The sequence below is a fragment of the Cavia porcellus genome, unplaced genomic scaffold, assembly GCF_034190915.1.
Source record: "Cavia porcellus strain 051 isolate PalLab524CR breed Dunkin Hartley unplaced genomic scaffold, mCavPor4.1 scaffold_25, whole genome shotgun sequence".
NCBI lineage: Eukaryota > Metazoa > Chordata > Mammalia > Rodentia > Caviidae > Cavia > Cavia porcellus.
The window spans coordinates 11,296,537-11,308,934 of NW_026947508.1; the positions used below are offsets into that span (position 1 = coordinate 11,296,537).

The window sequence follows — 12,398 nt, forward strand, 5'->3', positions numbered from 1 at the left end:
CCCACCTCAGGCCATCCTTCTGGTCACAGATGACCTCACACGGGACCACTGTCTACTTGGCAGGTACAGGAACTGGTGTCCCAAGCCCATGTTTAAAATAGTAGAAGTTCTTTAAAATCTGTAGAAGAAACACAACTTTATATTTATAGGGTCATAAAATATTTTGAGGAAGGGATCGAAGAAGGCTAACGTGCCTAGTGATAGTTTAGTTTCTCTAATTCATTTTCTGTCTGTCTCTGCCTGTCTCTGTGTCTGTCTGTCTGTCTGTCTCTCTCTCTCTCTCTGTCTCTGTTTTTCTCTCTCTCTTTCCATACTAGAGACCGAGCACAGGGCCACTCTACCTCTGAGCTACATTCCCAGCCCTTTTTAATTTATCTCAAGACAGAACCTTGCTAGCTGCTAAGGCTGGCCTTGAACTTCGAATCTTCGTAGCTCACCCTCTCAGAGAGCTGGGTTATAGGTGTGTGCCACCATGCCTAGCTTGGACTCGAACTTTCTCAGAAGCACTAGATCAGAACCCCAATAACAACAGTAAACCCTATATAGTTTCCACCTTATGTCAGACCCTCCTCAAACAGACAGCCCTAGGAGGCAGGGCACTTTTTAAAAGACAGGGTGGCCTTGAATTCACTATGGAGACCAGGCTGGCCTCAACTCATGATCATCCTCCTGCCTCAGCCTCCCCAGCACTGGGATTGCAGGCGGGCTACCTCCACTTTGATAGATGAGGGACTGGAAGGCCAGAGGTTAGGTCACCATCACTGGGTCACAGCGGGACAGCCGCAGCGCGGGTTTCTGTTCCCTCATGGAGTACCCCAGTGCTGCGGGAGCCCTCAGCATCTGTGGCAGAGGAAGGTGGTCTCGGATGTCTCTCAGGATGGTTGTTTGGTGTTGCCTTCCAGAAGGTTCCCAGCTAGTAGACATCTCCAAACAAGGAAGTTGCCCCGAATCACAAGCAGCCTGCAACCCCCTTACCTCCCACCTCACAAAAAGGCTCAGTTTTTCTGTGAACCCTATGACTGCCTGTGTTATGTTAACAGGTTGCACAGTGGATAACCAGGTCCTTTCTGTGGGTGACATGGGCGTGTGAGCACCCCTGGATCCAGAGTCCCTCATGTGTGCACGTGTGTGAGACCCAGAGAGGTGACCCAGGGGCTGAGGTCCATCAGTCACTGGTCAGAACGGAGACTAGGTATCCTGTCTCCTGTCACCAGACTCCTGACCCCTTGTTCAGTGTGCAACTCAGGCAACAGTGCAGAGGTGAGCCAGGCAGCTTCCACCAAGCCCTCTACCAGGGGCAGCCTCTGCAGTGAACAGGGCCCACAGCCCAAGACCCGGGTGCCCAGGTCCCCATGCCGCTCCTGAGGGGCACCGGACAGGCAACTCAGAAAAAACTTCCAAGGGGAACTGAGGGTGAATGGAAAGGGTAAGGGATTGCAGAATCTACCAGACAAGCTCAAATTGGGCCTTAGGGCAAAAGAATGAAATAGAGGCTCCAGGGAAGCATGTCGATGCACACTTGTAACTCCAGCATTTTGGGAGGCTGAGGCAGGAGAACTGCAAGTTCAAGCCCAGCCTGGGCCACTTAGCAAGTTAGCAAGACTGTCTCAAAATGCAACATTTTAAAAGGACTGCAGTTGTGGCATGGTGTAAAGGCCCTGGTTCAGTCCCCACTACTGTAAACAGACAAATAACAGCACAAGCAAAACCAAATCCTCAGAGGAATGGGCCGACTGCAATCTGCCAGGCATCTGCCTCAGACTGAAGCACACACAGCTATTTGTTCCACCCCAAGCACCATAAACCCAGATCTGCCGCTGGCTTTGATGCTCCACTCACTGCGAGCGGCTGGTTCTATCTGCCCACTTTACAGATGGGAAGGCTGAGGGCCTACATCTAAGCTGGCTGTGAGGAGGAAATCAGCCCACCAGGCACCATCCAGGGTCACCTAAGCATGAGCATTGTCCTTTCCCTAGAACAGAAGCAGGAGAGCCCCAAGTCCAGGGGATATGAGCCAGGAGAGAAAGAAAGTCACAGCGCTGTGGAGACACACAAGGAGACAGGACCTCAGCAGCAGGAGGCGCAGGCCGGTGCTGGGGGTCTGACCTCAAAGCCCAGCTGTGCTGCTAACTCAACGGTCACCTGCTGCTCTGAATCCTCTTTAAAAAGTGAAAAGTAGCATCTGCTTCATGTTGCTGGAGAATTAAATGAGATCGTACAAGAAATAGCACAGCCTGGCCCATTCCTAATAGATGCCCGATAAACAATACCTAAAGAGAATGAGGTACGGAGGGGAAACAAGGGTGCTTACCCAGCACCGCTAGGCAGCTCCCCACGAAATGCAGACCCTTGGAAACTGCTGTCATGGGACATTTGGAAAACTTTGCATCCAAGCCAGCCTTGTTTTCTGCCCAAATCAAACAATAACCACCCAAGGTCAGGGCATGGCTGGTTTCTCTCCCAGGGTGGCCTGGTCACGCCCTTCCAGCCTATAAAAGCCCTTCGGGTCCCCAGGGTCCCGCAGCCCCACCAACCTGCACCATGCTGGGCCTCACTGTCCTCGCCGCACTCCTGGCCTCTGGTAAGAGGGGTGGGGGGACCCCGGCAGCCTATGGGCTGTGACTTGGGCTGATCCGTGCCCGGGGCCCTCAGCTCTGCAGGAAGCGCACTTTGGGGTCCAGGGCAGACCCTGCTGCAGGGCAGCGGTTTGCCTGTGAGCTGCTGCCCTGCAGGACAGGGCACACCGGTGTCTTCCCCAAAGGGCTGAGGCAGGGGGACGAGATGGGGGAAGCCCAGGACGTAAGTGTCATCTTTTGCAGCCGTCGTTACCCCTGCCCCATTTCGGAACCAACATCCCAGCTTAAACTCCTTCACTCTGCAGGAGTTTTCAAGTCCCTGGGCCTCTCTCCAACTCACTGGCTTATTGGGCAAATTGAGCACTTAATTAGGAGTCCTCTCAATCAACAACAGCAACGACAACAGTAGTAATAGCAACTCTTGTTTCTGGTGCCTCTGCTTTGTCCCAGGTTCTGGGCTGGAGCTAATCAGAACCTCAAGGCAACCTGGAAAGACAGGGTCCGTGTGTGTCCCCATTTCACAGATGAAGACACTGAGGCTCAGCAAGTCTCAGTGTCTACTCAGTACCACATGGATGGGTATGGGGGAGCCAGGTCTCTCTCCCCTCAGAGGACTCTGAATTTCATACCCTACTGTCTCCATAACGCTCTGCCCTTAAAAGGGACCAAAGGACACAGGTATGCCCAGACATGCACCTGTGACAGCCACCTGTTGTCCCCTTCGCTGTCTGCTCTCTAATCGCCTGGTCTGATGTCGTTCTCAGGACAGACTCACCGAGTTAGCACCCTTCCTCCCCCGCTCCACAGGAAGGGAAGTCAAGGTCCTGAGACCTAGGTGCCCTTCCCCGCACCACGTGCTAAAAGTCCCCCCCTGCCCGCACCCTCACCTGTGTCCCCTCCTGTCCCCCAGCCTCCAGCTGTGGAGCCCCCACCTTCCTGCCCGACGTGTCGGCCAGGGTGGTCGGGGGAGACGACGCCGTCCCCCACAGCTGGCCCTGGCAGGTGAGCGAGGTGCAGCCTGGCGGGAGGGGTGCGGGTGACGCACGTGAGGGCTGACGTGAGATCCTCCTTCCGCCCAAAGATCTCCCTGCAGTACCTCAGGGACACTGAGTGGAGACACACATGTGGCGGCACCTTGATCAGCAACCAGCATGTCCTCACCGCAGCCCACTGCATCAGGTGAGTGGACGCCACGCCAGGGACCTGGCCATCACCCTGGGCAGGGGTCGGACCCAGCTGCTTTTATTGAGCACCTACTACACACTCCACTGAGCACTGGGCTCAATGAGCTATTTACTTTCAGCTACTCAGTTGTTCATTTATGCGGTCAACAGACATCCCTTGTGCACTTACCTTGTACCAGGAAACGCAGCAGAGAAGATAAAGTCAGAGAAAGAATTAAGGTAGTAAATATATCGCATAGCAGGTGATAGTGAAGACGCATGAGGCCAGGAGAGATGGAGGAGTCTCCACCTTAAGTGAGATCGCGGGGGATGTATGAGCAGAGGCATGGAGGAAGGAGGGGAGGAGGCGTGGGTCTAGGGGAAGGGAAGGCGGCCCAGAGGGCAAGAGCAAAGGCAAAGGACAGTGCCCAGAGCAGAGTGGCAGGAACAGTGTCTCAGGCAGAGGAAAGGAGAGGTGAGTGCCTCAGGTCTGTGTAAGAACATAGTGCTCGACCTCGGGGTTCAGAGCCAGGAGGGGCCGGGTGGGCATCGTTTTATTTTGTCTTGTTTACTTTTAAGGCAAGGTCTCAGTATGCAGTTCAGGCTGCCCTTGAACTCACTATCTAGCCCAGGCTGGTCTTGAACTTGTGTCGATCCTCCTACCTCAGCCTCCTGAGTACTGACATTACAGATGTGCACCACCACACCTGACTCGCCTTGCTGTCTATTTAAGAAACTCACGCAGCTGAGTTGAGGACAGGCTACAAAGAGCCCAGGCAGCTGGGGATGTGTCTCAGCTAGAGTGCTTACCCAGAATCCCCGAGGTCCTCGGCTCAATCCCCAGCACTGCACGAAAAAAATTAAACCTGTTAATGACAAATTTAGTTCATGCACCAGCCCTGCAGGAGGAGTGTAATCGTGTGCTGCAGACATATCCTAATATCCATGGGGGCGGGAGGAAGCCAGGGGGGAACAGAGGAAGTGAGGAAGCTTGTAGGCCATGGAGACAGACACTGGGAGGCCAAGCAGCTGGGCCTCAGTCACCCGCAGGGATCCTGGGACCTGAGTCCCAATACTGCCCCACTTTCCAGATCAGAAAACTGAGGCCCTGGCAGCCCAGGGCTCGCATCTTTTCCCATCATCCTCCAAAAGGTCACGATGAGGGGCTGGGTCATGCAGTCCCCTGACACGCTGGCTTCACCTTGACCGTGTCCCCTTCCGCCACAGCAAGGACCTCACCTACCGAGTGGCCCTGGGCAAGCATGACCTGACAGTGGAGGACGAGCCGGGCTCGGTGATCGTGGGTGTGGACAGCATCCACGTCCATGAGAGATGGTTCAGTCTCCTGGTGCGGTGAGTGCGGGCCGGGCCGGGGGTGGGGAGGAGAAGCGGCAGAGGCTAAGTGCAGACAGCACCTCCCATCTGGGTGCTGGCAGGTCCCTCCGAACCCCAGAGCCCCAGAGCGTCTCTCAGAGACCGCCCAGCCCGAGGCCGAGCCGGGGCCCCTGTGCAGTGTGGCCTGTCTCCCAGCTGCACAACGGCCGGGGACACAGAAGTGACTCAGAGAGGGTCAGGACAAGGTCCTGGCTCCCACAGCACAGTGCAGGGCAAAACTAGGGCCCAAACTGGGTCTGTCGAGGGGTGCCAGCATTTGTTCTGGTAACTGAAATATGGAACTGGCATGTGGTGCCAGGCGCAGTGGTGGACGTTTGTAAGCTCAGCTACTTGGGAGGCTGAGGCAGGAGAATCACAAGTGGGGAACTCAGTAAGACCCCACCTCAAAAATAAAAATTAAGGGCCAGGGATTTAGCTCAGCGTCACAAGCGCCTGCCTTGCCTGCACGAGGTCGTGAGTTCGATCCCCGATACCAAAAATAAATAAGTAAAATTTAAAAATTTTTTTTAAAATTAAAAATAATATAAAAACACAAATTTAGAAAAGGGAGTGGATGTACTTTAGTGGGTGCACAAACAAGAGGCCCTGGATTCAGTGCCCACTTCAGGGAAGAAATTAAAAAGGGATCTTCAGCCGCCTTTCGTGTTCCACGGCAATCACAGCCCGCCGAGGTGGGCGCCGGGCACCTCCCACTCCGGCATCCCCGCTGAGCCTCTCACCCACCACGCCAGGGCCAAGAAGGAGAAGCATGGGCGCCAGGGCGGTCACTTGTCCTCGGACATCTCAACTGGCCGACCAGAGGCCAGCGGTCAGGGTGGTCTCGGAGGACACCGCGCACCTCACCTGGTCCCCAGGCCCTCCTTCTCACCCCACACTCTGAATTCCAGCAACGACATTGCCCTCATCAAACTGGCGGAGCCCGTGGAGCTGAGTGAGACCATCCAGGCGGCCTGCCTCCCTGAGAAGGGCTACCAGCTGCCAGATAACTACCCCTGCTATGTCACCGGCTGGGGCCGCCTGTGGAGTGAGTACACACACACACACACACACACACACACACACACCGGGAAGTCCCAAGAGCACACTTCCCCCGCTTCCTCTCAGCTGGAATGTGCTCATCTCTCTTTAACTTCTGTAATAGTAATAGCGAATATTTATCAGGCACGGGCCATGTGACAGACCTGACAAGTACCCAGAATGGGGGTCCTAAGGAGCTAACACATGAGAAATGCAAATAGAGAGGGCTTGGCACCCACCATAAAAAGAAACTACGATCAATCGTGCAGGGTTGGGGGATCGGATCATGTGATTCTCCAGCAGGCCTAAGAAACTTCAACCCAGTGCTAAGGTTAAGTGCAGACGCCTCGGAGGGAGACACAGCTCCATCCCTGCACTGGCAGAGGGAGAAAAACCTGGAAGGTGGTTACCAAAGCCCAGACCCACCTGCAAGTAACTGGCAAGTAAAGCCCTTAGACTCCGGCAGCTGGAGACGGCGCTCAGTGCAAGAGTGCTCGCCCAGGAGGCACAGGCCTGGCTCCATCCCCAGCTCCATCCCCAGCTCTAAAAGAAGAAGCCAGGCTGCGTATCTGAGACTGCAGCCCTCTGAGAGGCTGAGGCAGGATAACTGCAAGTTCAGGCCCAGCCTGGGCAAGTCAGCAACTCAGACTCAGTCTCAAAATAAAAAAATACAACAAAGAGGTGGAGTGTAGCTCCGTGCAAAGGCCCTGGGACCTCAGTGCAAATCCTTAGCACAGTGGGGGGGAAAAGCCTCAGGACCTGGCAGCCTGCGCTCCTCTGCAGGCCTGGCCAGGTGGGAGCTGGCACCACTTGGCTGAGTCTCTGGTCACTGCCCTCTCTCCTCAGCCAATGGCCCCATCGCTGATGTGCTGCAGCAGGGCCTGCAGCCCGTCGTGGGCCACTCCACATGCTCCCGCTGGGACTATTGGGGCTTCCAGGTGACCAAAAACATGGTGTGCGCTGGGGGCGACGGTGTCATCTCCGCCTGCAATGTGAGTGTCCCGGCAGGGTGCTCCCCAGCCTCATTCTGGGTGGTTGGGAACAGGGAGGACACTAAGCAGGGTGCACAGGCAAACCCTTCCATAGGAGGTGGCTGAGACCCACACAGACCCAGCAGGCTTGGAGGAAACCTGTCCCCTCTACCTACCATCTGCCCCTGGCCAGCATGTAGTGAGACCCAGGGAGCTGAGCATGAGAGCTGAGCTCCAGTCCCAGGGCCGCCACATAGATGTCACCAAGGGCAGGGTGGTAAAGCTCTCTGAATCTCACTTTTCCCATCCATACAATGGGGCCACACTAACCACTTCCCAGGGGTGCCGTGAGGACTGAGTCTAAGAGCCACAGGAAAGGCATCAGGGAAGTCCTTGCCCATGGTCTGGCCCAATATCCACAACACCAGGCCTGGGGACAGGGGACTCTGGGTCTGGCCAGAACCTTGTAACACCAAGATAACAAGAGAATATCCTGTGTTCAAATGCACCACCTTCTCACCGTCCACCCACCTCACTTCCCATCCTGGGCAGCTCATGGAGGCTTAGGCACAGTGACCTGAACATCCAGGGAAACTGAGGCATGGGGAAGGCTGGCATCATCCCACGGTCAGGCGGCAAACCTAGCGCTCATCTGACATCCAGGGTCTCCCAGAAGGCCGAGCGGCCCCAGGCTGCATTTTCTCTGCCGTAGCCTGGCAGAGACCAAAACAAGGGCCCCGAGGCTGAGAGCCCAGCCCCAGCCCGCTGCCCCTGCCACTCTAAGGGAGGCCCAGGTTCACACTGCCACCTGTTGCAGGGCGACTCAGGAGGCCCGCTGAACTGCCAGGCAGAGAACGGCGTCTGGCAGCTGCAGGGCATTGTCAGCTTCGGCTCCTCGATGGGCTGCAACACCGTCAAGAAGCCGGCGGTCTTCACCCGTGTGTCCGCCTACATCGACTGGATCAACCAGGTGGGCACTGCCCTCTCACCCCACACTCCCTGCCCCTTGCCCGCAGCCCTCCCCCACCACCCCCTCCCCCTTTACGTGTGCCTTCCCCGCCCCTCCACATGGCTCTCTCTCCCAGAGTCCCTCACCCTGCCCTCTGCTTTTCCAGAAACTGAAGCTGTGATTCATCCAGGAGCCCTGGCCACCAACTCATGCAGCAATAAACCTCCTTTCCTTCAGCTGTCTGGACCTGATCTGTTTGTTGTCTCTCTGAAGCTGCCCCTCCCCACACCAAGGGGCAGAAAGGGACCCTCAGCCAGGGTCATAAGGCCCCAGAGGGGGCTGCTGGGGGCAGGGAGTAGAGGTTCCAGGGCCACGTGGGTAATCTGAGGGGACAGGGTTAAGGACCTTGAAAGCTGGGTGTAGGGCTACATACTTGTAACCTCAGCATTCAGGGAGGCTGAGACAGGAGGATCACAAACTCAAACCCAGTCTGGACAATTTAGCAATTTAGCAAGACTGTGTCTCAACATAAAAAATTACAAAGGGCTTGGGATACAGTGCAGAGGATCCAGGATCAATCTCTTGAATCACACACAGACACACACACACACACACACACACATACACGCACACATATACATGCACGCACAGGCACATGCATGCACAGAGGACACCATAGACCCTTGTGACCAAAGTGTACCCCGAGCAGATCTTGGCCCTGGCCAGGCTGGAAGATGGGGGTCTCTCCAAGGGCAGCCTCTCCCACCCAGAGAGGTCAGGCCACAGGAGACCCCAAGCTCAAAGACAGCCACAGCTGCTGTTGGCCTGAGCCCTGACCAGGGTTGGGCCCTGGAGGAGGAGACCCCAACTCTGCCCTCTGGGGGCACAGGAGGGGAGAAACAATGCCGTCCACAGGCATAGGATAAGCTTTCCCTGCATGAGACAGGCAGGGAAACTGAGGCCTAGAGGGAGAAAGAACTGGGCAAGGTCCCGGGCACAGCCAGACAGCAAAGCATGAGCTGCAAGGCCAATGGGAGGGTGCCAGGGACCAAATGTACAGGTGCCCAGTGTCCGGCAGGGACATTCAGTGGCTACTCTGTCCCTGGCCACTAGGGTCTCGGGTCCTGCTGAGAATGCACTGTTCCTCGAGGTCCCTCCACCCAGCCTCTGACCTCACGGGGCCCTGGCTCCAGACCCACTTCCCCATCAGACTGCGGCTCCAGGGCCAAGCAGGGCGGAGGGGAGGGGACCTTGGTGCATCTCCCACGCTCAGGACTCAAACAGATTCCCAGGAGTCAGCAATGGACCTATAGGGAGCCAGCACTAGCTCAGTAGGGAGCCCAGTGACAGTTCAGATGAGACCCTTGCTCCGCAGGACACACACCTGTGACAGAACATGGGATTCCCCAGCTACGCATGTGAGATCCTTAAACCAGTGTCCACTGGCAGCTGGAATCCAGGGTGGCTCTGTGGAAGTGGTGATGCCCAAGCTGAGTCTTAAACGTTTAATACAAGGTCCCCAAAGATTGTGGATGTGGCTCAGTGAGAAGGCCTTGGTTCAATATCTGATAACAAAAAAAGCAATTTTTAAAAGACAAAAAGCATTGTCCTCATTCTAAAGATAAGAAAACTGAGTCAGTGAGAGCTGCTAACTTCCAAACGTGGCTTAACTAGAAGGTAGCAGGGCTGGGATCTAAACTTTGGTGATCTGGCTCCAGGGACTCTACACCTGACTCCCACGCTCTACCATCCTGCAATGTGAGGCCAAGTCTGCTGAAAAAGCAGATGTTTCCCATAAAAGGGGTTTGGCCCAGCTGATGCTGTACTGTCCCTCCCTTGCCTTGAGTGTGGATGTGATGGCTGGAGCTAAGGCAGCCAATTTGTGGCAAGACAGTTGCTCAGAGGCTGGCAGTCAGATCTTAATATTTTGCTATTTGTGAAACAAATAAGAAAGAGATCTGTATTTGCTTCAGCCACCATAATAGGTTTTCAGATACTTGCAGTTCAGCACAGTCCTAACAGATACAAGAGGGGAAAACAGAAGGGGTCACTGTCCTGGTGGAGGGAAAGACATGAACCAAATCACAGCAACTGCAGGGCAGAGACTCAGCAGCAGGTGCTGCAGAGCAGAGCCCCAGATGGAGTAGGGAGACCAGGTGTCCTCATCTTCCTTAGTGAGGAGATTTCCAGGATTTGATCCTAAATCCAGAGTAGTCCCTGAGAGCCCAGCACAGAGAAGCAACTGACGGCGAGACAGCAAAGGGCTGCAGGGAGCTCTTGTGCTGTGGCGGGGGTTCTTGAGACGTTATTCGGAGGGCAGTGGAAAGCCATGGAAGGTTCAGACAGAGAAGTGATTGATGGCTGGGGTCCTGCTGAGGTGGCCAGCCGTCTGGCCAGGGGGTGTGCTCCCATGGCTTGGAACAGTCAGGCATGGAGGCAGGAAGGCCTGGTGAGAGGCCACCACCAGGGCCCACAGCTCACCTAGAGCACAGCAATGCAGGCCACACGAGAGAGCAAATTTAGAGGATGCCGAGATCCCTGGTCACTCCAGATAGAAAAGCTGCGGCCAGGGATTTAGCTCAGCAGCATAAGCCCCTGCCTGGCAAGCATGAGGTCCTGAGTTCGACCCCCAGAAAAAGAAAGAAAGAAACAAAGAAACAACAAAAGAAAAAAACAAAGAAACAAAGAAAGCCAAGAGAGGCAAAAGGAGAGAGAATGGAGACAGAAAGAAAAGAGGCTCTGTGCGGCACCACATTAACTCGCACACGGGAAAACCCGCCAAAACCTAGTACAACTGTGATGGAAATCATCGTGGAGGTTCTCTCGCAAACGAAAACAAGAAATTGCACTTGATGAAGCTATTCCCCTTCAAGGGATCCTCCCAAAAGAGTTAAAGACCCGGCATTACAGTGATCCACGCACACCCACGTTTATAGCAGCACAACTCACAGTACATATACTGCTCATTTAACGACTGACCTGTTTAACGACTCTTTGGACTTACGATCACACTGTGCAGACTTGCGATCTGCTTTTGGACTTATAATGCAGGGACACAGTAACAATGTAGCACAATAATTTTTGCTGATTGCACTGCACCATACAATACTGTAGCTTGTTTGTTTGGTTTGGTTTGGTTTGGTACCAGGAATCGAACTCAGGACCCTGCACTTGCCAGGCATCTGCTTTGCCATTGAGCTATATCTCAGGCCCCCAATACTGTAATTTTATATTGTTATACATTGTAGTGCTGTATGTAAGTCTCCTTTGACTATTTCTTTGTTCTAAATATTGTAATGTGCATACTATATACAATTCCTTATTTAGTGACCAATTCAGTTACAACTCAGCTGTAAACCAAAGCTCGGTCATTAAACCGTAACTAAATTAAACTGTAATTTAAACTGTAACTAAATTCTGGAAGCAGCCTATATGCCCATCAATGGATGAATAATGAAAAGTGGTATTTACACACAATGGAACATCGTTCTGTAATAAAAAGGACAAATCTGGCCCGGGATTTAGCTCAGCGGCATATGCGCCTGCCTTGCAGGTGCATGGTCATGAGTTTGATCCCCGGTTCCAAAAAAAATAGTGTACAAAAAGGACAAACCTGAGTTGTGTGTAGGAAAACAGATTCACCTTGAAACCACAATGCTGAATGAAATCAGACACACAAGCTTAAATACTGCTGACATAAGAAACTCAAAATATAAATAAAGAGCAAAATAAAAATAGGTATTAGGACTTAGGGAGAAGGATCTTTTCAAATGGGAAGGAGACCAAGAAAGAGATGGAAAGAGGGGGCAGAGAAAGAGGATGAAAACAGAATTGAGTTGCGCCGTGGCGCTGTCCAGAAGTTGCTCTAGAAATGGCCAAGTAAAAGTTTTCCAGCCCTTCCTGCCTTCAACAAAGCACTGGACAAGAAAAGCCAAAAATGACACACACGTTTGTTCACAAAGTGAGGGAGAAAGGGGTAAGAGGAAAACTGGCTCCGCAGAGCAAGACAAACAAAAGAGAGGAAAGGGTAACAGCAGAAACAAAGCACACACTGATCTAGAACACACCGTGGGTATCGTGAAGAGCCACTAGTGGGGGCTCTTGGCAGCCTCGCCCCTTTTATGCTGCCCACATCTCGCGAGAACCCTCGAGAAATTCCACATCCGGGGACTTGGGAATGATCTGGCGCTCTCCTGCGATCCTGATTGACAGGTCCCACTTATCTCCCCAGCCAGTTTTGCTGTCTCACCTCCTGGATCGGTGTACATGAACCAACTCCTCACGGGGAATGGAAACGTTATACAATGCAAACATGTACTAATAAAAA

General features: G+C 53.8%; 1 protein-coding gene across 1 annotated transcript; it reads left to right on the forward strand.

Annotated features, from left to right (window-relative positions):
• The first annotated feature begins 2,485 nt into the window (after positions 1-2,485).
• Ctrc (chymotrypsin C) lies at positions 2,486-8,307 on the forward strand. The gene is made up of 8 exons (XM_003471183.2): positions 2,486-2,581; positions 3,487-3,578; positions 3,658-3,755; positions 4,967-5,092; positions 6,022-6,158; positions 6,998-7,143; positions 7,940-8,092; positions 8,238-8,307. Exons 1-8 carry the CDS (start codon positions 2,542-2,544, stop codon positions 8,250-8,252), a joined length of 807 nt encoding a protein of 268 aa, XP_003471231.1. The 5' UTR covers positions 2,486-2,541; the 3' UTR covers positions 8,253-8,307.
• The last annotated feature ends 4,091 nt before the right edge of the window (positions 8,308-12,398 follow it).